At 40.6% G+C, this 18,940-nt stretch overlaps 1 protein-coding gene across 3 annotated transcripts in view; it reads left to right on the top strand.

Annotated features, from left to right (window-relative positions):
• The window catches only part of LOC130538416 (myosin-16), a 37,372-nt gene that overhangs the window by 4,544 nt on the left and 13,888 nt on the right, over positions 1 to 18,940 (top strand). The window contains exons 1-5 of one of the 3 annotated variants that reach the window (XM_057055960.1): positions 3,895 to 4,059; positions 10,039 to 10,266; positions 12,617 to 12,721; positions 14,217 to 14,362; positions 14,856 to 14,946. In XM_057055960.1, coding sequence (XP_056911940.1) covers positions 3,910 to 4,059; positions 10,039 to 10,266; positions 12,617 to 12,721; positions 14,217 to 14,362; positions 14,856 to 14,946 — 720 coding nt within the window. In that variant the 5' untranslated portion in view covers positions 3,895 to 3,909. Of the gene's footprint in view, positions 1 to 3,894; positions 4,060 to 8,039; positions 8,692 to 10,038; positions 10,267 to 12,616; positions 12,722 to 14,216; positions 14,363 to 14,855; positions 14,947 to 18,940 lie in introns of those variants that run through there. The other 2 variants (XM_057055970.1, XM_057055979.1) reach the window with 2 other exon arrangements.

Below are 18,940 nucleotides of genomic sequence, written 5' to 3'. Positions count from 1 at the left end.
GGACAGATAGGTAGGCATTGAGGTATCTCGCAATGGATAGCACCTCAGCCATTGGGAGTAGCAGCAATGGTGGAAAGTAAGTACAAATATCCAGAAGATGGTGCCTTTGGAAAGGCGAGTGAGCATTTAGTCCTTGATATCAAATGTAAAAAAAAAAGTGATAGTTTACTAGTGAGCTGCAGAAACTCATGTTAAATTATGTCAAAGACAAGTTAACTATTGAATCATGAATAAGGTCTCTAGTTTTTAATATGCACTAGTCCACTAATGCAACTTCAAATGGGTGTACTAGTCAACTCGAACATATATTACTTTTATGTGAACATGTTCCCTTCATCAAGTTTACTGGTGGGGCAAAAAAGGCTTGAACTACTTTAATAGTAAGCATGTTGGCCTTCACTAGTGTAGTAGTGAACATTTCAGGCTTCACTAGTGAACTCGTAACATACAATTGCATGTAATTTATGATTGACTGGTTAACATGCCAGAGTTTTAGCAGCTCACCAGTGAACTGTCCCTGGTGGACACCCCCTAAAGGGATCAATAAAGTACTCTTGAACTAGTGTTTTTTTCATGTGATATCCAGAAGACATAATGAATTCTCACTCAGCTTTCCATACTGTGTATTGAGAAACAGCAAGAGAGTGTAACCGTATTACTCGCTATTATCTGTCAGTCAGTGCTGGGGTTGTAGTCTGGCAGTGTTCCACCTGTTTAGAACTGTTTAATATGCTAATGTTGGAAATGTAAATCAGGGCTGAGGCTGAGCTTTTGTAAGTATGATCTGTCAGAACCCCCTCCCTACACAAGCATACACAAATCTTGTGGAGTTCCACTCAAAAATGTGCTCTTTATTTAAAAATCAACATTACATATGCACATGGAAATGTATATATTGATTAATAGAGCAACAAATACAGAAAATGTGACCATGGGCCTCCCCCTCCAACCCTCTTCAATACATTCAGCCCCCCCAACCACAAACGTAAGAAATATCATTAAACAGCACACAACCTGCCCATATTCAACCTTTATTTTGACCCCTTAGAAATGACAGATTTAGTCTGGACTCTGTGGACTTCAGAATCAATAGGCTTTATAATATGTGAGTGAATTTTCCTGACATTACTTTTAACAGTCTAGGATAAATGAGTTACAAAGCTCTTTTTCAGTTTTTGAAGATTTTCTACATTCAATTTAAAATGTTAGTAAATGGGAGAAAACACCTGAATTGTCAGAGCAGACATCACATGCTAATATGGAAAACATCAGACGAAAACCTACAAAAACAGGCTCTAGGGGCGGGGATCTTTTTATATATTAGGTAAAAACGAATGCCCAAATTGAGTGATAAGGTATGCAATATAAAAGATTACTATTTTATGTATTGCTTTGTAATTTAATAATACAATAATTATTGTGATTTCTTTAAAAAAAATCAAGCTTAAGTTTGGTGCCACCCACCAGGTAATTACTCTGCCTTCTGTCGCTCATCTCCGTTATACACAGCAGCGAGTCACAACAACTTGCACAACAGAAAAGATGCAAAGCTGGTACATCTTAATAAAAACAAGCTTTGCTGGCTGTAAATTGGGTGGAACATTTTGGGAGATGTCCCAGGTCTGTCTGCTCAGCAGGTTTGGTCAGACACTCATTTCAGAATCTCGTGTCAAAGCAGGAGTGTTGTGCTCGCAGCCTCCATTCATCATACAGCAAAGAATGGCAACAGAGGGAGCGTTTAATTTTCTTCATGCTCCACAATAGGACCCGGCTTAGGAAGCTGAGCCCCGCGATCACGCTAAAGGTGAACCATTGATGTGTTCTGTGAATCCTCCCCTGCTTTTCTTGGCAGGCTCCTGCAGAATGATGCAACGGTAAATCCTGCACTGACAGGCAGATATATTGTATGTTTGAAGTAACTGCAGGCGAAGGAAGTTCAGGTGTGTCAAGAGACGGATTCTCATGATGTGTAACAGACACACATGCACACAAACACACACACACACACACACGCACGCATGCAAACAGACACATCTCAAATCTTATGTGGACAACTTGGCAATTACAATCGTGCGCTTCAGAAAGAGGTCAGCATATTTCCCTGTCTAATTTCCCGTCTGACAATCTGTACAGTTTAAACCTGACAAACGGTACCATTTTGTCAGGTTTAAGAGCAAAACTCGCGGCTGAGAGTTGAGATTTAATGACAGCTCTTTTCCGAATTTTGCAGCTCTCAAGCAGCAACAGGTTTATCTGTTGCATGTGAATCTCTTCCACACCTGTTTTCCCAAAGATGGAACCTATTTTGCTGCTTGGCTTTGAAATTAAAGCCTTTACAAACTTTTACAAGATAAATAAAGAAAGGCTAATTGTATTAATTATATCAACTGCTCTGCAAAATTCCATTTCAATTAAATCCCAAATTGATGTGCTGATAAAAGATGACTAATACATGCATCTGATACTAGAAACATCCCCACGTGTTTAATTATGCTGCCCATGCCGCCTGCTGTGCCTGCTTACGTCCTGTCATTGTTGTCTGGCCATCTTGGTATGAGTGAAGCCCATCAATCTAACAATTTTGACTTAGGCAATGACACAATAATGTCAGAATGTGTCATTGTTGCAAATAACACAAGTGTAACATGTATAAATAACTGTAAAGACGACCGCTACCAAAAGCTCACAATAAGATTATTTGAGTGTGTTCCTGTTTTGTACACTGTAATCAAAAATAAGTGGTGGTTATCAGAAAAGTGATGGATTTATATACTTTCTGTATTTACTTCACTTTCATAGCAATTTGTTTTTCTTTAAATAAACATATTCACTGGTTGGCATAGTAGAATAGTCAGAGAATTATAAGGTATTTTCATTGTGAGGAAAAGTGGAGCATAAATCTCTGCCCTGCTGTGAACAGATCTGTTTACAGATCATTACAGTGTTTACCCCAGTCTTTCAGGCCTTTGACAGACGTCTGTTTAGCCTGTGAGTCTGTTCCTTGTGAGCCTGGCCACTCACATACTAACAGAACCTTTACATTACTGTCTGCCTCTGATAAGCTAAACACTGCTGGCAGAACTTTCCCTTGATCTTTGGCCCGTGTCAGCCAGACCTGATCACCACATTGCACTGAGTGCTTACAATTCCCAGTGTTTGTTGCAGCAGTGTTTGTTTTAACTGGCTTAATTTGCCACACTGGTGGAGCCAACTGCACAAAGGTCTTGAGAGCTGGTATCTGATCCTTTTTTGAGGAGATCCTTGTCTGTCTGTCCTGCATCGTGCTGACTCAGGCTCAGAAAAGAGCCCCTGCAGAAAGGATGTGAGCTAACAATGTTTACACCTGGAAAATATCCTTTTATGTTGAGTCACACCAAATTCTGCCCTCTTCAGATGCTGAAAGGCTATTTTAGCATCAGAACAAAACATGGAATGATACCGCTTCAGAATTTGAAAGACTGCAATCCAAGAATCTTCCCTATTTTGTGGGCAAAATCTTACTGCAAGGTTATTTTATATGAGTGACTATTTATTCAGTTCTCTAATGCTTTTAATATATTTTTAACACATTAGTTCAATCATTTATGTTAGCAGCATGACTAAGCGTGTTAGAAAGGTAGGCATTGGACCAGTTCCAAACCTACAGTGAATATCTTCTGACTATCGAGTTTAGATCAAGTTTTGAGAATGTTGCTTTTACTGCATGAGGACCTAATTTACTTAGGATTTCATAAGCAAGATATGCAGACTAACACAGATTGTTGCCCTCAAAGGCTCAAGATAATGATCAGGACGTGGCTTTATGGCCTATATATGGACCTTTGACAGACTATTTAGAAACGCAGATGAAAATTTGTCCATGAGGTGGATGATGGGACTGGACCACAATGAATGAATGTGCGTGCGTGCATGCGTGTGCGTGTGTGTGTGTCTGTGTGTGTACCGGTATGTGTCTTTTGGACAGGGTCCCCAGTTGTTGCAGCATCACACTTGATCACAACAGGCAGGGATGAAGGAGAGAAAGGAGCTGACAAGGAAAAGGGTCAGATCTGCTGTACAGTAAGTCTGCTGCTCTGCATCAGTCCCTTTGAAAGACATTCCTCCGTTTAAATTTCTACTTATTATGGGATTTTCAACTACTCCGGGTGGATGGAATTAATTGGATAATGATATGTTAGCAAAAGGATAGCGATGCAGCCACTGAGGTGTTCACTCTGCCCTTTCTACTGTGTTTTACTGCTGTATGCAAATTTTTCCAAGTGCACAGCTTCATGAGAGCAACAGCAGCAGCAGATGCCCTTTGTAGGGTCATTATAGCATGTAAAGGTTTGCCTCACAACTACAGCTATTTTTGTTTGTTTTGTTTGTTTTGGGTTGTTTGTTGTTTGGTTAGCCAAAAGAAGAGCAGTTGTAGATTTAGAGAGAGTTCTGATGTTTCCCTGAAGAGTTACGGGGGTTGGCCGACATCAGGTACTCAGAAATCTAGTCCAGAGCAGAGACCACCGAGATGTGAGGACATTGTACTGGGATGCATCCTGATGTCTCAAAGCATGTTTCCTCAAAATTCCAACGTGGAAGGCAACATTGTGGCAGACCCACTTTCATTTTCCTAGAAAAACCTTGAAAATTACCTTGCTAGCAGACACCCTAACTTGATCCCTGATAACAGATATGTTGAAACCTGCACATTCCAAAGCCTAACCAGTGTTATATTATAAACAAACCTTATGATTGTTGTAATGACGAGGAGGATTTATTGTGTGAGTTGAGTTGTGCTGACAGTTACTGGGAAAAGTGCTCCAGGAATTCATCACTGTTCAACGGAGCCATTTGGCATTATGAGTGTGCTCCCTGTTAAATTAGATAAATACTTTGAAGTGATATCTCAGTGGGAGTAAATTGTGACAGTATAGAAGCAAAATATACTTTTTGTATTTTAGTCAATTGTTATTTTTTGTTAAGCATCAAATATTCTCTATATTGTCCTCATAATTCTCTTCATGCTGTTTTACCACCAGTATTCTTCCTTCTTATATGTCAGTTTTTGCAAATAACTGTCATATCTGTACTAATGTTCATGGTTGTGGACATGAGCACATGCACTCTCCACATAGAATTTAGACAGACCCCTGAGAATCAAACCCAGAACAATCCTGCATTGAGAGTGATGCCTCCTGGATGTGAATCCACCATATGTGATGTTAAAGCTGAAAGCAAGGGGCAAAACATCTTTTTTACAAAATCTATAGTAGTTTGTTACCATGGTTACAAAATGTTGAGAGCTGTTTTGTTGTCTCAAGTCAGATGTCCATCATGTCCATGTCATGTGATCTGCTGTTTTGAGGCAAATTAATCTATTGCATTAACAAGTCTATTTATTAGAAGGGGAAACTGTTATTAGTATATGTTTGAATTGTTAGCTTAAAAGGTTTTTATTCTCATTTCTGCTTAGATTAGCCAACCATAAATCTCTCTAGAGAAGACAGATCAGCCAGCATAATTCATAGCTTGGAGCAGGCAGAAACATGACCCCTGCTTTTTAGTACTGCTGAGACTTTTCCAGTAGGGGTGGGTTTCTCTTACTTCAGTATGGCACCATTTACTGAGGCTGGAGGAATATTTCACACACTATGCAAAAGAGTTACAATATAGAGTCAATGCTTAATCGAACCTGAATGTACGTTCTGTCTAACATCAACCCTACATTGATAGATTTGATTTTTTTTCTTTGTATTGTCGCCATAAAAATTGTATTTAACTATCGTGATCCAATCCAGCTGTAAAAACATCTGTTGTTTTGTTGCAGTTTTTAGCTCTCTGGTTCATGAGAAGGAGGCTGATTCTCTTAGCACTACCCCCAATCATTGCTTTGTCACGCTTCAGAGCTATATTTCATAGTTTCATTTCAAAACAATATAAGGAATTTCTCAACATACATGCAGTTTGTAATTGATGGATTTTAGATTGGCTACCGTCCCACATGGACATCAGGGGAGAGAACTGGCCGACAGGAATCAAGATATTTCTCGATAAATGTTACAAATGATCTCTTTTTCCACTTTCAATCAAGGATCTTTGTAAAAATGTCAGTTTAAGTTCTGGCATTAGCTGCTCAAGACATTTTTATAAATATGCATGTATGTACAGTATAAATATGCTGGCAATTGGATGTTAGACATTCAAAATAGGGTCTGAATATTTCAGGTTTTCTAGGTAAAGCCAACCAATGTACACCAGCCTTTCTCTATCTGAGCCTGTCATGGCATAGTGCTAGTCTGGCCCTGGAGTCACATTACACTGACTACATTGACTAAATGCCTTGAATTCATAGGGCAACTCAATAAATGTGAGAGGTAACCTCTGGGACATCTCCAGTCACCTGGGTTTACCAATGCAGTCATCACATTGTGCAAAGTGCTGAAAACAGGTCACTCCCTCAATCCACCCGATGCCCCAGATGTCGAAGCCATCTATACCCATCTAGATGGATAATAGATCATTGTCAAAATATTTATGAAGTTTCCACCCATCAATGCAACTACTATACATTTGAATGCTTGACCTAAACGTGGACTTTGACCCCAACTCTTCAACACGGACAAAAAGGAAAGAACAGCTCATCGCATGCTTTCAACTTTGGTGAAAACCATCTCCTTAAGAGAGAAAAGTTCACTGTTTACCCCTCAATTACAGCTAATGGCAAATAAATGTGGTGGGTTTCTGCAGAGCTGCCCAGTCGCCCCAGTTCTGCATGTGGAAAATCTTTCAATCTGAAAAGGTTCTGAAGCTTCTGGGGCCCAAAGCAAAGTTGTTCAGCAAAAGTCTGAGAGGGAGATGGATGAGGTGGCGAGCAAAGAAGCACGCACGGGTAAGAGAGGCTGAGGGATCTAATGCAAACTTAATGCGCAAAGGCTGAGAAAAGGAAGCACTGAGAGATCTGTGAACAAATTGGTCGGCAGATAACTGTTAAGCCCGGTTTGTTGAGGCCAAGAAATTATGCAGAGCCTGTCAGCTTGACTGCACAGGAAATATGACACTAGCTACGGCTAACATTCAGCTAAAGCCTTTGCTGTGTTTGCAGTGGGTTTTTATGTCAAGAAAGAGGTTTTTTTTCTAACATTGTTTGTTTTCTGGTTTTTATGTTTTCAACCATGATGGCAGTTTCTATATCTGTTTGCAGACCAGGATGTTAAAAGCTACAGCTTTGGCATTATAGAATGATGAACCTCTGGCTTCTTTTGCAGAAGGTAAATGATAGAATTGGACAATAAAGGTGGAAGATATGCTTGCTGGCCCAAGGTTAGGCTGTTAGAGGGACTTGTCAATCACAGAGGTGATAAACAGATTTTCAAAGCTGTCAGATTGCCATCTTGTGAGGATTTGCTTTTCCATTGCCTTTCCTTGGGTGCCCTAACTGGCTGCATTCAGCCAGATGTTCAATTTTAGTCGCAGGCAACAGTGTGTCATTAGTAACATGTAATAACAGTTACAGACAAATGAAAACTAGACATCACGCACAGTTTTATTCTAAACGGAACCATAGGCTACAAAATTAACATGATGCTGTTGTGCAGTGTGGTACGAAGGCATTAAAATAACTTTACTAAAGCTAAACAGCCAGTGCAGTCTTTCACACAACAGCAAAGATTTTCCTATTCAAATGTACTTATATTCCAGTTTTTGCTGGAGCTGAATACTTGCAGTAGTTGTGGTCTAGTATGAAGCCAGACTAATTTAGCATGATGTACAATCATTGTGCAGGTTATTATTAATGGTCATAGGCCTGTGTTTGCTCTTTCAAAGGTTTTTTTTTTCCTGCTCTGAGACTCATCTTTCATCCTGGCTTGTTGATGTTGATGCTAGATAAGCTAATGCTTGGTCTAGTCTTTGTGGATCTCTGGGGCTTCATTCATGATCTGAACCACAATATACCCTGTTGTTCTGCTTTAGCTGAATGCCTCGGCATTGTGGGGTGGACCATGTGGGCGCACAAAGCATTTATGCCAATTATAAAGTCTGCAGGAAGAAAGGACACTTTGACGCTGGAATACCACCCTTGTTTTCTTGTCATTTTTGTGGCATGGATTTGATGATAACGCTGCATCTGGGCCAAAAAGCCTTTTTCATAACCTGACATCCTATACCATCCATTGGCCTTGTGGGACACCTCTGGATCCCCTGCGGTAGCCACCTGTTTCTGCAGGAGGAGGAGACAACAGCCAGGAAAGGAAGCAGGCTGTAGCAGAAAAAGACACATTCGAACTATGCTGGAAGCATCAACCTGCACGCAGAAGGAGATGAGACTGCATACAGAGAAAGTTTTTACCACTGAGGACTATATTGTGGATTAAGAAGAGGGTCAAAGCAAGATTGCAAACAAATATTGCTCTGATATGACTGAGGAGAAGGCTCACAGGCGTTTTTTGCTGAGGAAATGCTGATTTTCTAGGACTCGCAACCAGAGCAACTTTGTGCCAAGCCAACAAAGTCAAATATTTACTCTTTAGTCACGCAGTAGACGGCCGAAACGAACAGTCAGTGGGCTTGATGATGTCTTTGAGGTACCATCACTGTCCGTCCGATGACTGCAAGGAAGTTGCTGGAAACCTCGCAGATCCTGGACCAGAGCTGGAATGTGAGGAACTGGACTGGGATAGCTACAGCACCACACTGGAAAACAGATTAGCAGCTGTGGGTAACTTCTGCTGGTTTGTAGAACTTCATTTCTGCTACTTACTGTATTCTCAAACTTCAGAGGATGAGACCTCATTTTAGACAGAAATGAAGAGAGTCACTTCTAATCTCCAAACAATGGTGAGCTCCTCCTCTTCAAATCAGTGATTTGGATTGGACAACGAGTTTTAGATTCTGCTTTTGTGCTTAGTAGTTTCAGTATTTCTTGTTCAAAACAATCCTTTTATACAAATATAGTCTGTATGTGTTTTCATCCATCATTCTAGCATTGAAGATGCAAGTTATGAAGGCAGAGATGGTGCGAGGTGGGCAGTGAACTCACCCTCGGGACTTTTATGGAAGTATATGCAGATGGAAATGTGGTCACTGATCTTTTCAGATGCCCAGCTATTTGGGTGTGCTATTAGCTCCTTCCAGATGCCTTGCCCATGATGCCAGGCCCATAAGAAAGTAATAATAAGCAGAACGTGCTGCCACAATCGGGTCTTTTCAGTCCTGTTATGGGTGGCTGTAGAGAGAGTTTGTGTTTGGTAAATCAGGTCAAGTAAGTGCTGCATGTTGCCGTGTCACCATTTAGGTCCGTTATATTAAGACAACAGCAAAAGGGTTTCTCTGAGTTGAGGGAGGATTAGTTTCATCTTGTGCCACAACCTGCGGTGAGATCTTCACACGAGCTGACTGTCTCTCTTCCCGTTGAGATTACTCCTCTGCACTCTAATTGTTACTTCATCCTTCTGCATGTCTCTTTTCTTTTCTTCATTTCTGCTTTTTTTATTCTCATCCTTTTGGCAGCATTTGCCTTTATTGAATATTTGAATGTTGAATGCGTCTCTTGTATCAGTAAAATATTTGTAAGAGGAGAAATGAGCAGAGCGTTTTTATCCACTGCTTCTTGGCTCCTGGTGTATATTATATTATATTATATTATATTATATTATATTATATTATATTATATTATATATATTATATTATATTATATTATATTATATTATATTATACATTCACATTAGGTAAAATAACATCTGTTAACTGTGGCATAAAAATTCTATTATGACTTACTGTTTTTCAAACCACTTGCCAAGGCATAAAATAATACAACAATTAAGCTACTGTTATTTTTAGTAGTCCAATGAAAATGTTCCCATTGTTACCCGGGGTTAAGTTTTGGTTACCCAACAACAAACAAGCAAAAAAATAAATTGAAACTCCAACAGGCTAATTCAACCTGGAGGGAAGTAATAAAGAGAGTGGATTAGCATGCCACCTCACAAATGTATATATATTTTTTAAAAAAACACGTAATTCTCTGGGTTTCATTAGACATCTCTGTTTGCTGACCTCCAGGAACAGGAGGGCTCCCAGGGGACTGTGCATCACTGTGTCCAGCTGGAGAAGGCCCGGCGTGAGCTGGAGCATCAGCTGCTGAACCTGTCGGACCGTCTGCAGGAGGAGGAGGCCTGTTCAGCCCAGCTGGCCCTCCACAAAGACAAGCTGGAGGCTGAGTGCGGCAGCCTCAGGAGAGACCTGGACCAGCTGGAGAGCGCTCTGACTGTCGCTGCACGAGCCAGACAGGTAGATTAGTATGATGGGAAATCTTTTTCAGCCATTTTGGTCGATGTATTGTTTGACTGCAATTGCAACAAAAAATTAAAAGGTGTTTTGTAGTATTAATAGCTTGATTTGATTACTTTTGATAATGAACACACATTCAGTACAGTATGACTTTTTAGCTGAACTCTCATAAATCAAGTATGTCAACACTTCATTTAGAACAGAGAGACCATAATTGCTCGTCAGAAAATAGAAATTCAACAGATCCCGTCATTTTCTCATTGTACTGCAGGCACATGTTGAGCTAATTTATTACTTTAATTATAGGTTCCCATGTACAGCTGCTGCCTTCAAGCAATGTTTAGTTCATTTTACGGAATTTACACTTAAACATCCTGAAGAAAGACTTTATAGTATCAAGCCAAGTTAGACATTTGCCCCTTTGGGATTAGATTTAATCTCTTCCTTTAGGTTTAATCCAAATGCTTTTGGCATTTGATTGCATTTAAATTGTGTTTTTAATTATAAATGTGCCCTGGCAATAAGAACCCAAAGAAAAACGAGACAAAGGATCCGTTTACCCTGACTTCGGGCTCCTGCTCTCATGCCAGGACTAAGGTAGGGGACTGTCAGTGAACTAAAACATTCATACATTATCTATTTGGCTCTTTGCTAACAGGAAGCTAAACAACCCTCACCAAGCAGAGACACAAGCAAGTGTTCTGTTTCAATGGACCAAGGGCAATAAGTTATTTAGATTCTGCTTCTATCCACTCAAACCAGCTCTGTGTGTCCAAGGTGTGTCAGTTTGGACTCGGCCCATTTAGCCTATGAGCCATTATAAACCGGTTTCTTGTGTATCTACCCTGCTGTTATCCTGTTGTTCCCAAAAAAGAAGTCAAAACCCAAGGTGAACTCATAGCTGGCCAAACCACCATCAGAATATGAAAAAAGTGGGGGAAAAAATGCCAAGAATGATTCTGCAGACACATTTGTAAGTGGAAAATATTAGAATTGGCTTCTCTGTATGAAACTGTATATTTGGCAACATCTGCTTGATCTACGTGCAAAAATGTAAGTTGAGGATGGTGTTGAAGCTTTGCAAGCAACAGCTGGACGTGGCTGGGCTGGAGCGCTGGATGCTCCTCTGTTTGTAATTCCATGATGCATCTCATTGTTGAGTTTGTTCTGGGGTGAAGTGATCCCTATGGTAGTTTGCAGGAAGGCCACATTTATCATGAAAGTGGCAGATGCTCTCAAGACAACGAACCTGCTCCAAAAAGCAAGAATTTAGATTTGCCACCCCCCTGAAAGACCTTTTTTTATGCCACAGTATTTGAATTTTTCCCTAATTTTACCTTGAGGCTCTGCAAATATATGAAACACTTATAGGGAAATCATTGATTTCTTATTTGCTTGATTTGTGAAGGTCTGAACTGAGCAGTTGGAGAGATGGGTGATGACCATTGAGTGTATCAGATGTTTAAGTAGCTTTTTTACACAATACATCCAGGTGAGCCAAATCGTTTTCAGATTTTCCAACTGACTTTCTCTCAGCTCACACAAAGAAGACACTGTTGCATTTTACTGCTTTTTCGGGAATGTTGCACGAACGTACAGATCTACCAGTCCAGCAAGTGATGGTAAAAAGGGTGTTTTCAGCAGCGCCTCTTGCATCTCTGCAAACTGCAAAAACAAAACAAAAATCAACTAAATAGCAAATAGTGGTCACTGTGTTCAGAAGCTTTATGTTTAGTTGATCTAATTGTCCAACATGAGAGAAATATTGTGAGAGAAGAGTGAGAAAACCATGACTAGAACAAGACCTGACCTGTTTAACAGCAAACTTGACAAAAATGACACAGCCATGTCTAGAATTTGTGCTATGCTGTCATAACAGTCATTATAAGCATGTGATCAAAAATGAGTTAAAAGTGAGAGCAGAAATAAACTCAGCTCTGATCTGGGTTATAAAAATAAAAAAAAAAAAACATTACCTGCAACATTAAGATAAATCATTTTTATCATTAAATGGCACCCATCAGCTGTTCACATGTCAGCTCCGTAACTGTAAACTGTCACAGTTATGCCTGCAGTACAGGAGACAGGATGTCAAAGGTGAATGCAAGAGAGGGACACATAAAATGATGACAGCTGTTTCAGTTGTGACAGGAGACGACGGTCTCACAGAGTCAATGCTGAATAAGAGTGTGTGGACTGACAAAGGCCGCATGATCGCAAGCTAGCAATGGCAGTGTGCCAAAGAGGAAAACATTAATAAAGAGAGCAAGACATGTTTTAAGTTGGTTTGGTACATGGAACTCATCACTTGTTGAGTTTTGTTTACGGCCCCCTCGGCGTCTGTTTCCAGTCCTCAGACAGGGAGGTGAGGAGGCTATCAGAACAGCTCTCTCAGAGGGACGAAGTGCTGCAGAAGCTCGAGCAGGAGAGGGAACATCTGGAGCAGCTCGGCCAGGTGAGGCACACTGAGAGCATGTGTTTCATGAATAAGCACAGGCCTAGACTCTATTCACTGAGGTCCTCACCTTCGCTTTAACCCGTGTCCTCTCACATCCTCAGATGCTCTATTAAACACACAAGTGAACAATAAATGCAAGGTCGCAGATTAAGCCCCTTCTCCACAATGGCATATAGTGAGTTAAATGCACTTAGTCTATCAAAAGATATTTAGTACAACAAGAGGAATAAAGCCAGATGTTCGAAATTTGTGATTTATTATTAAATCTGGGATTAACTGAAAACACAAGTTAAAACTGAACTGAAGCAAATCAGCTGATGGGTTACATATGAAGGTAATACTCTAATCTACCCCGGAACCATGGATTATAATAAAATGTGATCTAAGTTTAGGATTCATATCATGCTCATTAGAATCTGTTAAACTACTTTTTGGACAGACTATCATGCTGATTAGTTTTGTTTGATGAATAAAGCAATTGTTACAACATTCCTGTCCAGTTTGGTGCAACATATCAACACTTCACTCGCTGTCTGACTTAAAACGGACATCAGGTTTAGATAAATAGAAACATATGGCCTGTGGACCAGCCAGGAGTGACATTCGTGATAAATGTGCTCCATTTGACTTTGAAAAGCAAAGATTTTTTTTTTTTTTTTTTTGCTTCGTACTCTCCCTGGCAGCTATAAAATGTCCTTCTGGCTAATTCTTCACAGATGGTTTGACCTTCGATAGTAGTCTCAATTTTGCACCCGGCGCCATCATCTTCCTACAGTGGTGGTGCATGCGGGCAAGTCACAGGTTGAATTTGCAAGGAACAAGTTAGGTTAAGATGAGTAGGTTTCATAGATCCATAGGCGGTGATGTCACCCACTTTCAGTTGGACACCTCCTGTCTGTTAGAGCATTAAAGCAGCAGACACGTGTTCACATATGCAGCCTTTAGCTTGTCTTAAGAAGCAAGCTAGCTAGCTGCTGCTGTTGTTGATTTGTCTCACATAATAGGCTTTTCCACTGGGGAATTGTGCAACAAAGGCTCAAGTGTTCCATATACGACTTGGTTAAATAAAAAAACTCAAAATTAAGCTTCAGCAAACAAATTACGGCAACTCTGCATTTTTTATACAGTATAGTACAATTTAGATGATTAATTCTAAACAGAAAGTTGTTAAAAATTACATGATTATGGAATTCTATTCAGTGACAATTTAAAATTTTCACACAAGGTATAAAGTTGTTTTAAATGATTTTTAAAAAAAAGTAGTACAAATCACCACTCACATGTTGTATTCATTTATATCTATGAACTATTATTATGACACTGCTATGAGCAATGGAAACTTTTTTTTTACCTAATAGCAACCTTGTTAGCCAATAGGCATTGGCAACTGTGGTGCATGTAATTGTAATGCATAAAATTGTCACAAGTGATAAATTGAAGCAGTGGAAAACTACCAAAAAGTTGCCCTTGCTGCTCTGCTGGTTGTGTTCAGCTGGAATACCTGCTGGATCAGGAGCGCCGTCAGCGCGGCGGGCTGGAAAATAGCAGGAGGAAACTGGAGGTCGACCTTATATCTGTGCCAACGAGTCTGTGGGAGATGGAGAAGAACAAGAGTGGTCTGGAGGAACTCATCAAAAGGTCAAACACACACGCTTCAAAGTTCGTAACAATAGAAACCATCCCAAGTATCACTCAGTCAGCTAATTTACCTCATTTTTAGGAGTCTGGTTGGTTTCCTGGCAACCTCTCAAGGGGAGTGTTTCTGCCTCCATTTAAAGTGTATAATATGCTTAGCATAAGCTATTTAGAGATATTTATATAAATGCTGACAGAGGTCAACCTCCAGGAGTGCTACAGTGTTGCTTTGCCATGTTCCTCATGTAAGGGTTGATTCAGACACAGGCTTGATGATATCTGGCACAAAACTAGGTGTCCTGGCTGTGATGGTTTTTAAAAACAGAGCATGCTGTATAGACATTCACCTCAGGAATGTGACATAATTGACCTAATTGGTCTTTATTTGGGGGTGAAACCTATCCAGTGTCCATGTCCATGTGAAGTTTTTAGCTGACTGCATTCGTGCTCACTGGGGGTTTCATTAATGCCATTTCATGTGTATTTTTCTCTGAAGGCAGGAGCTGGAGATCAGCAGCACCACTTCAAAATTACAAGCAGAAGAGTCTGTCAACAGTGCACTGCAGATGAAGATCAAGGAGTTCCAGGTTAGACCAGCAAGCACAGATGCACCGATCTTTTTGCCAGCTCGTCACTGCTGATGTAAAAACAAAAACCTTTCACTCCAATTCAACTTTTAGACTTTTTAATGGCAGTTTTAGGTAAAACCAGTTAGTTATAGCAATAACGAAAGCTTTGTGAAACTGAAAACTCAAATTAAGCTTCCAGTAATCCTTTTTGCATTTTAGCTATTTCCTGCTCTTAAAACAGGAATATTGTATTTCATAGCATGGAGGCACCTGTAATCTCAGGTATCACCTTATTACAATGACAGCACATTGGTATTCATGTTCAGCGGAGAGACTGGATAAAACAATTCCTTGGAGTCCTTGAAAAAGGAGCCAATCGGTGATTTTACCCAGATATTGCTTGTCTGGACTGTTGACTAGAAGAAATTGGGTCCTGAAAAATGAAATGCAGGCACAGCTGTCTTACAGGGGAGTGCTAAGACACATTCCTGCCTTTCAACAGAGCTGCTGGGCTCTTCCTGGTGATCGGAGCTGTCAATACACAGGTCGCCGCCTTTCAGGAGATCGTTAAGACATGCCGCCTGCATCTGAAATGATAGCCATCTTCCGTTTCCTTCACAATGGTGGTTGCAAGAAGGAGTGGCTTTTGGGGTTAGAAAATACTTTTTTATACTTTAAGTTGGAGAATTTCTTGTTTGAATTCTGATATATTGCTTTTATATGATGAGTCCTGGAATGGACTGAAGTTGATACCACAGCTTTTCGCATGAATCTTACTGTCTTCGAGTTGAAAGAAGCACAACAGAGGGACAGATTCGTCCTCCATCTGTGGAGCATGTTTCTGATAATGTGACGCATAAAAGCAAATTATGATGGTTAGCTGTTGAAAGCAAGTGACAGACACTAATGAAGTTTCATTTTAAAGCTCTTTTGCACTGCTACTGCTGCTAGACAATGTGATCTGTTCCGATGAGGTTTGTACCATAAAGGTCGCCTTTGTCTGTCATTGTAGGAGTGAAAGGAGATCTATGGGGGCAGGCATGTTTTTACATTTATTATATTGCTTTTTCATTACACAATGAAGCCATTATTCTGGATATTCTGGATATTTCTGCTCCTTTCACTCATAAAGATGCAGGTGTACCAGCAGTCCAGGCCACCTTTAACACACAGGTCCCACTGGTAACCTGTAAAACTCAAAGTCAGCAAAAAAATGAAGACTTTTCCTGCTATTCTTAGGAAAGTGAATGAGCTGTCAGTGGAACGAGGGACTAGCCTAACCTATTCATTAATCACATTCTATTTGTCTTGGAAAACAGGAATACTGCACATTTCGCACATGGGACCTAGCAGGGGAAACCTGCCCAGAATTATTTCTATAGAAACCTTTAGCTCAAATATGTCAGGCTCACTTGTATCAGGACTTAGGTAGCAGATTGAAACAGTGGGCTGACCCCAAAAAGAGCCATATAAAACATTTGCAATAGAGCACTTGATCAAAGGAAATCCACCTGAGCTGTCAGATGCTACGAATACAAGCCAGTGCGTCCATCTGAGATGGATTTTGGCAAATGGCTTAGCTAGGATAGATACATTTGTCTGTTTTGAAGCATGCTCGAATGAGAGAACGTCAGGGGTCATGAGCCTGCGCTCATTACTTTTTATTACGTCTTCATCCCTTTTAGTGCATGTTACACTCAGTCGCACTGCTGTTTAAGGGTCATCCAGTCTGAGGAGATAAAGCTCAGACTTGCCCCACAACCGGTTCAGTTCAGACCAGATGTTTCACTCCACATGTAAGCTTATCCACAGCATAAGCTGTGTTTGCTGTTTTCTCTCTGTTCAACGGTTTTAGTCAATTAATTGAGAAATCTGAATCTGAAGCTGAATCTGTAGACTTAAGACGCATGTTGCACCCTGTTCACTTGTCTTTAATCTGGTTTGGGTTTTTTGGATTTGGGGAAGAATGCTGAATGTATTCCACCGCAGCTAGGTGGTGGCTAGGCTAGGCTGTTCCGCTTACATTGTCATGCTGAATATGTCTCAAGCTCCATCTCCCATTTACAGCTTCTCGGGACCTCAAATAACCCTGCTTTTGGGGAGAAAAGAGATCTGCTGGTGTTAAATGGCACTATGAGGAGTGTGGTCATTAAAGGCTTTGTCAGTAAGGAGAAGGATTTTTCATCTCTGGATTTGAAGGGAAGCCAGGGCAGAGTGGCCAATACTGGAGAAATAAGATCTCCTGGATTTAGAACTGTCAGCTGTCTTGCAGCAGCAGTTTGGACTAGCCTCCAAAATATCTCCATTAGCTTGAAAGTTACAATAATCCAGCAGGAGAAATATAGATTAACACTTTTTTCTGCATATGTGAAATATTGCCCAGCCTCTGTCATATAGTTGCTGTGTTCACATGGTTCCATCTAATACAAATTAAAGAGATAAATAGCAATATAGTAGGGCACTCTATATAATAAAATAATACAGTTTTAGCCTGTGTGAATCTAAAATTTTTGGGGGGGATTTAAAAGAAAAGAGGTATCCCTAACTGGTTGATGAATTGTAGCAAGTGAGAGGTGGGAGGGCGCTTTTGGGATTTGGGTTTTCCAACAATAAAGGAGTGTACTGTTTTCATGCTCCATGGTGTCAAACTGCTCAACTTTCAAAAGATTTGCTGTTAAAAAAATACACAAATGTGGATTTCCCAGGTCTTCAAGTCAAATAATAAAGCTCACGCGTCTCATCATTTCTACTATCTCTGATCTGACCTGTGTCAACACATTGTCTGTAAGGCTTTGACCAGGTGAACAGCACCTGTCACCACCCAGCCAATGAAACACCTGTGACGAGAACAGCTCTGTGCTGCCATCTGAAGCCATTTAAAAGACCAAAACAGGGATCTGAATCATGCGATCATGTGTGAACCTCTACGATACACTGACAGCAGCAGCGGTTTCTGCTCCATGCGCAGAGCAGAGGCACGGCTCACAATTGTTCACAGTTGTTTTCCCGTCCAGCTGACATGTAGAGTGGGGAGGTCTCCGAGGATATGGCTGCCCACGCTGTGTGAATATTCTCACAGACACACGTAGAGAACTAGGAGGCCACATCTGATTATGATTTAGCCCCAATTATTGTGGGTTTTGAGAGCGTTATGGAGAAGGACGCACAGATTCATGGATTTGTTAACTGCGTTAATTAGCCTTCTTCCAGGCCAAAACTTGCTTGATATTTAAATTAATTGACCCCAAAAGTGTGTGAAAACAATGTAAGTGGGTTTAGTGGTGAGCCAGTATTATGCTCAGTCTGTTGGGGGACTGGGCTGAGAAGCGTAGGTTTCTCAGTTCAAGCCCAAATCATGGAAGGTGTTCAGGGAATAGGGAAACACCTTCAGCACATCAGAACATCTTCAAAGCACTGCCCACAACCCACAATTCCTAACATAGGGCCCTGTGATGAGCTGGTGTCTCATCCTAGCTTTGCTCATATGTGCACCCTCCCTGTGACCCCAAAAGGGATGAAGCCATCAAGAAAATGAACCAGTCACATCGTTTGTTAAATTCAAGCTGAGTTTGGTGATTGGCCATGCTTCAAACTGTGGTCAAATGCTGAAACAGGTTCTAGAAGAATCTATACTACTTCCATAAACTTTTTGGCAGTTAAACGTTTTGGTGGTTTAACATTTTTGGTGGTTTGATGTCACATGTTCCACCCTTCCATTCCCTCAATTCAACCCCTAAAATCCCCCACACACCTCATTGTCATCTGATTTACTGGTGGCGACAATTTGACTAGATGCTACAAAAGCCAAGTGAATCCTTAACCCAGATTTTTAAACCTGCTGGATGAAGAAAAGTTCCTGCCTGGACATAGCTGGAAGGAGGATAAATGGATGGATTACACTGGGTTAGAGAGGCCTACTGTGATGGGGTAAAGGCCAGACAAGGTATTAAAATGTACAGATTATAATGGGTCAGAAGGGCGTGAGACATGTGTACATCACTTTTACATTTAA

The sequence above is a fragment of the Takifugu flavidus genome, chromosome 1 (genome assembly GCF_003711565.1).
Source record: "Takifugu flavidus isolate HTHZ2018 chromosome 1, ASM371156v2, whole genome shotgun sequence".
NCBI lineage: Eukaryota > Metazoa > Chordata > Actinopteri > Tetraodontiformes > Tetraodontidae > Takifugu > Takifugu flavidus.
The sequence above is the reverse complement of the archived record's forward strand: the minus strand, read 5'-3'. Positions and strand labels throughout refer to the sequence as shown.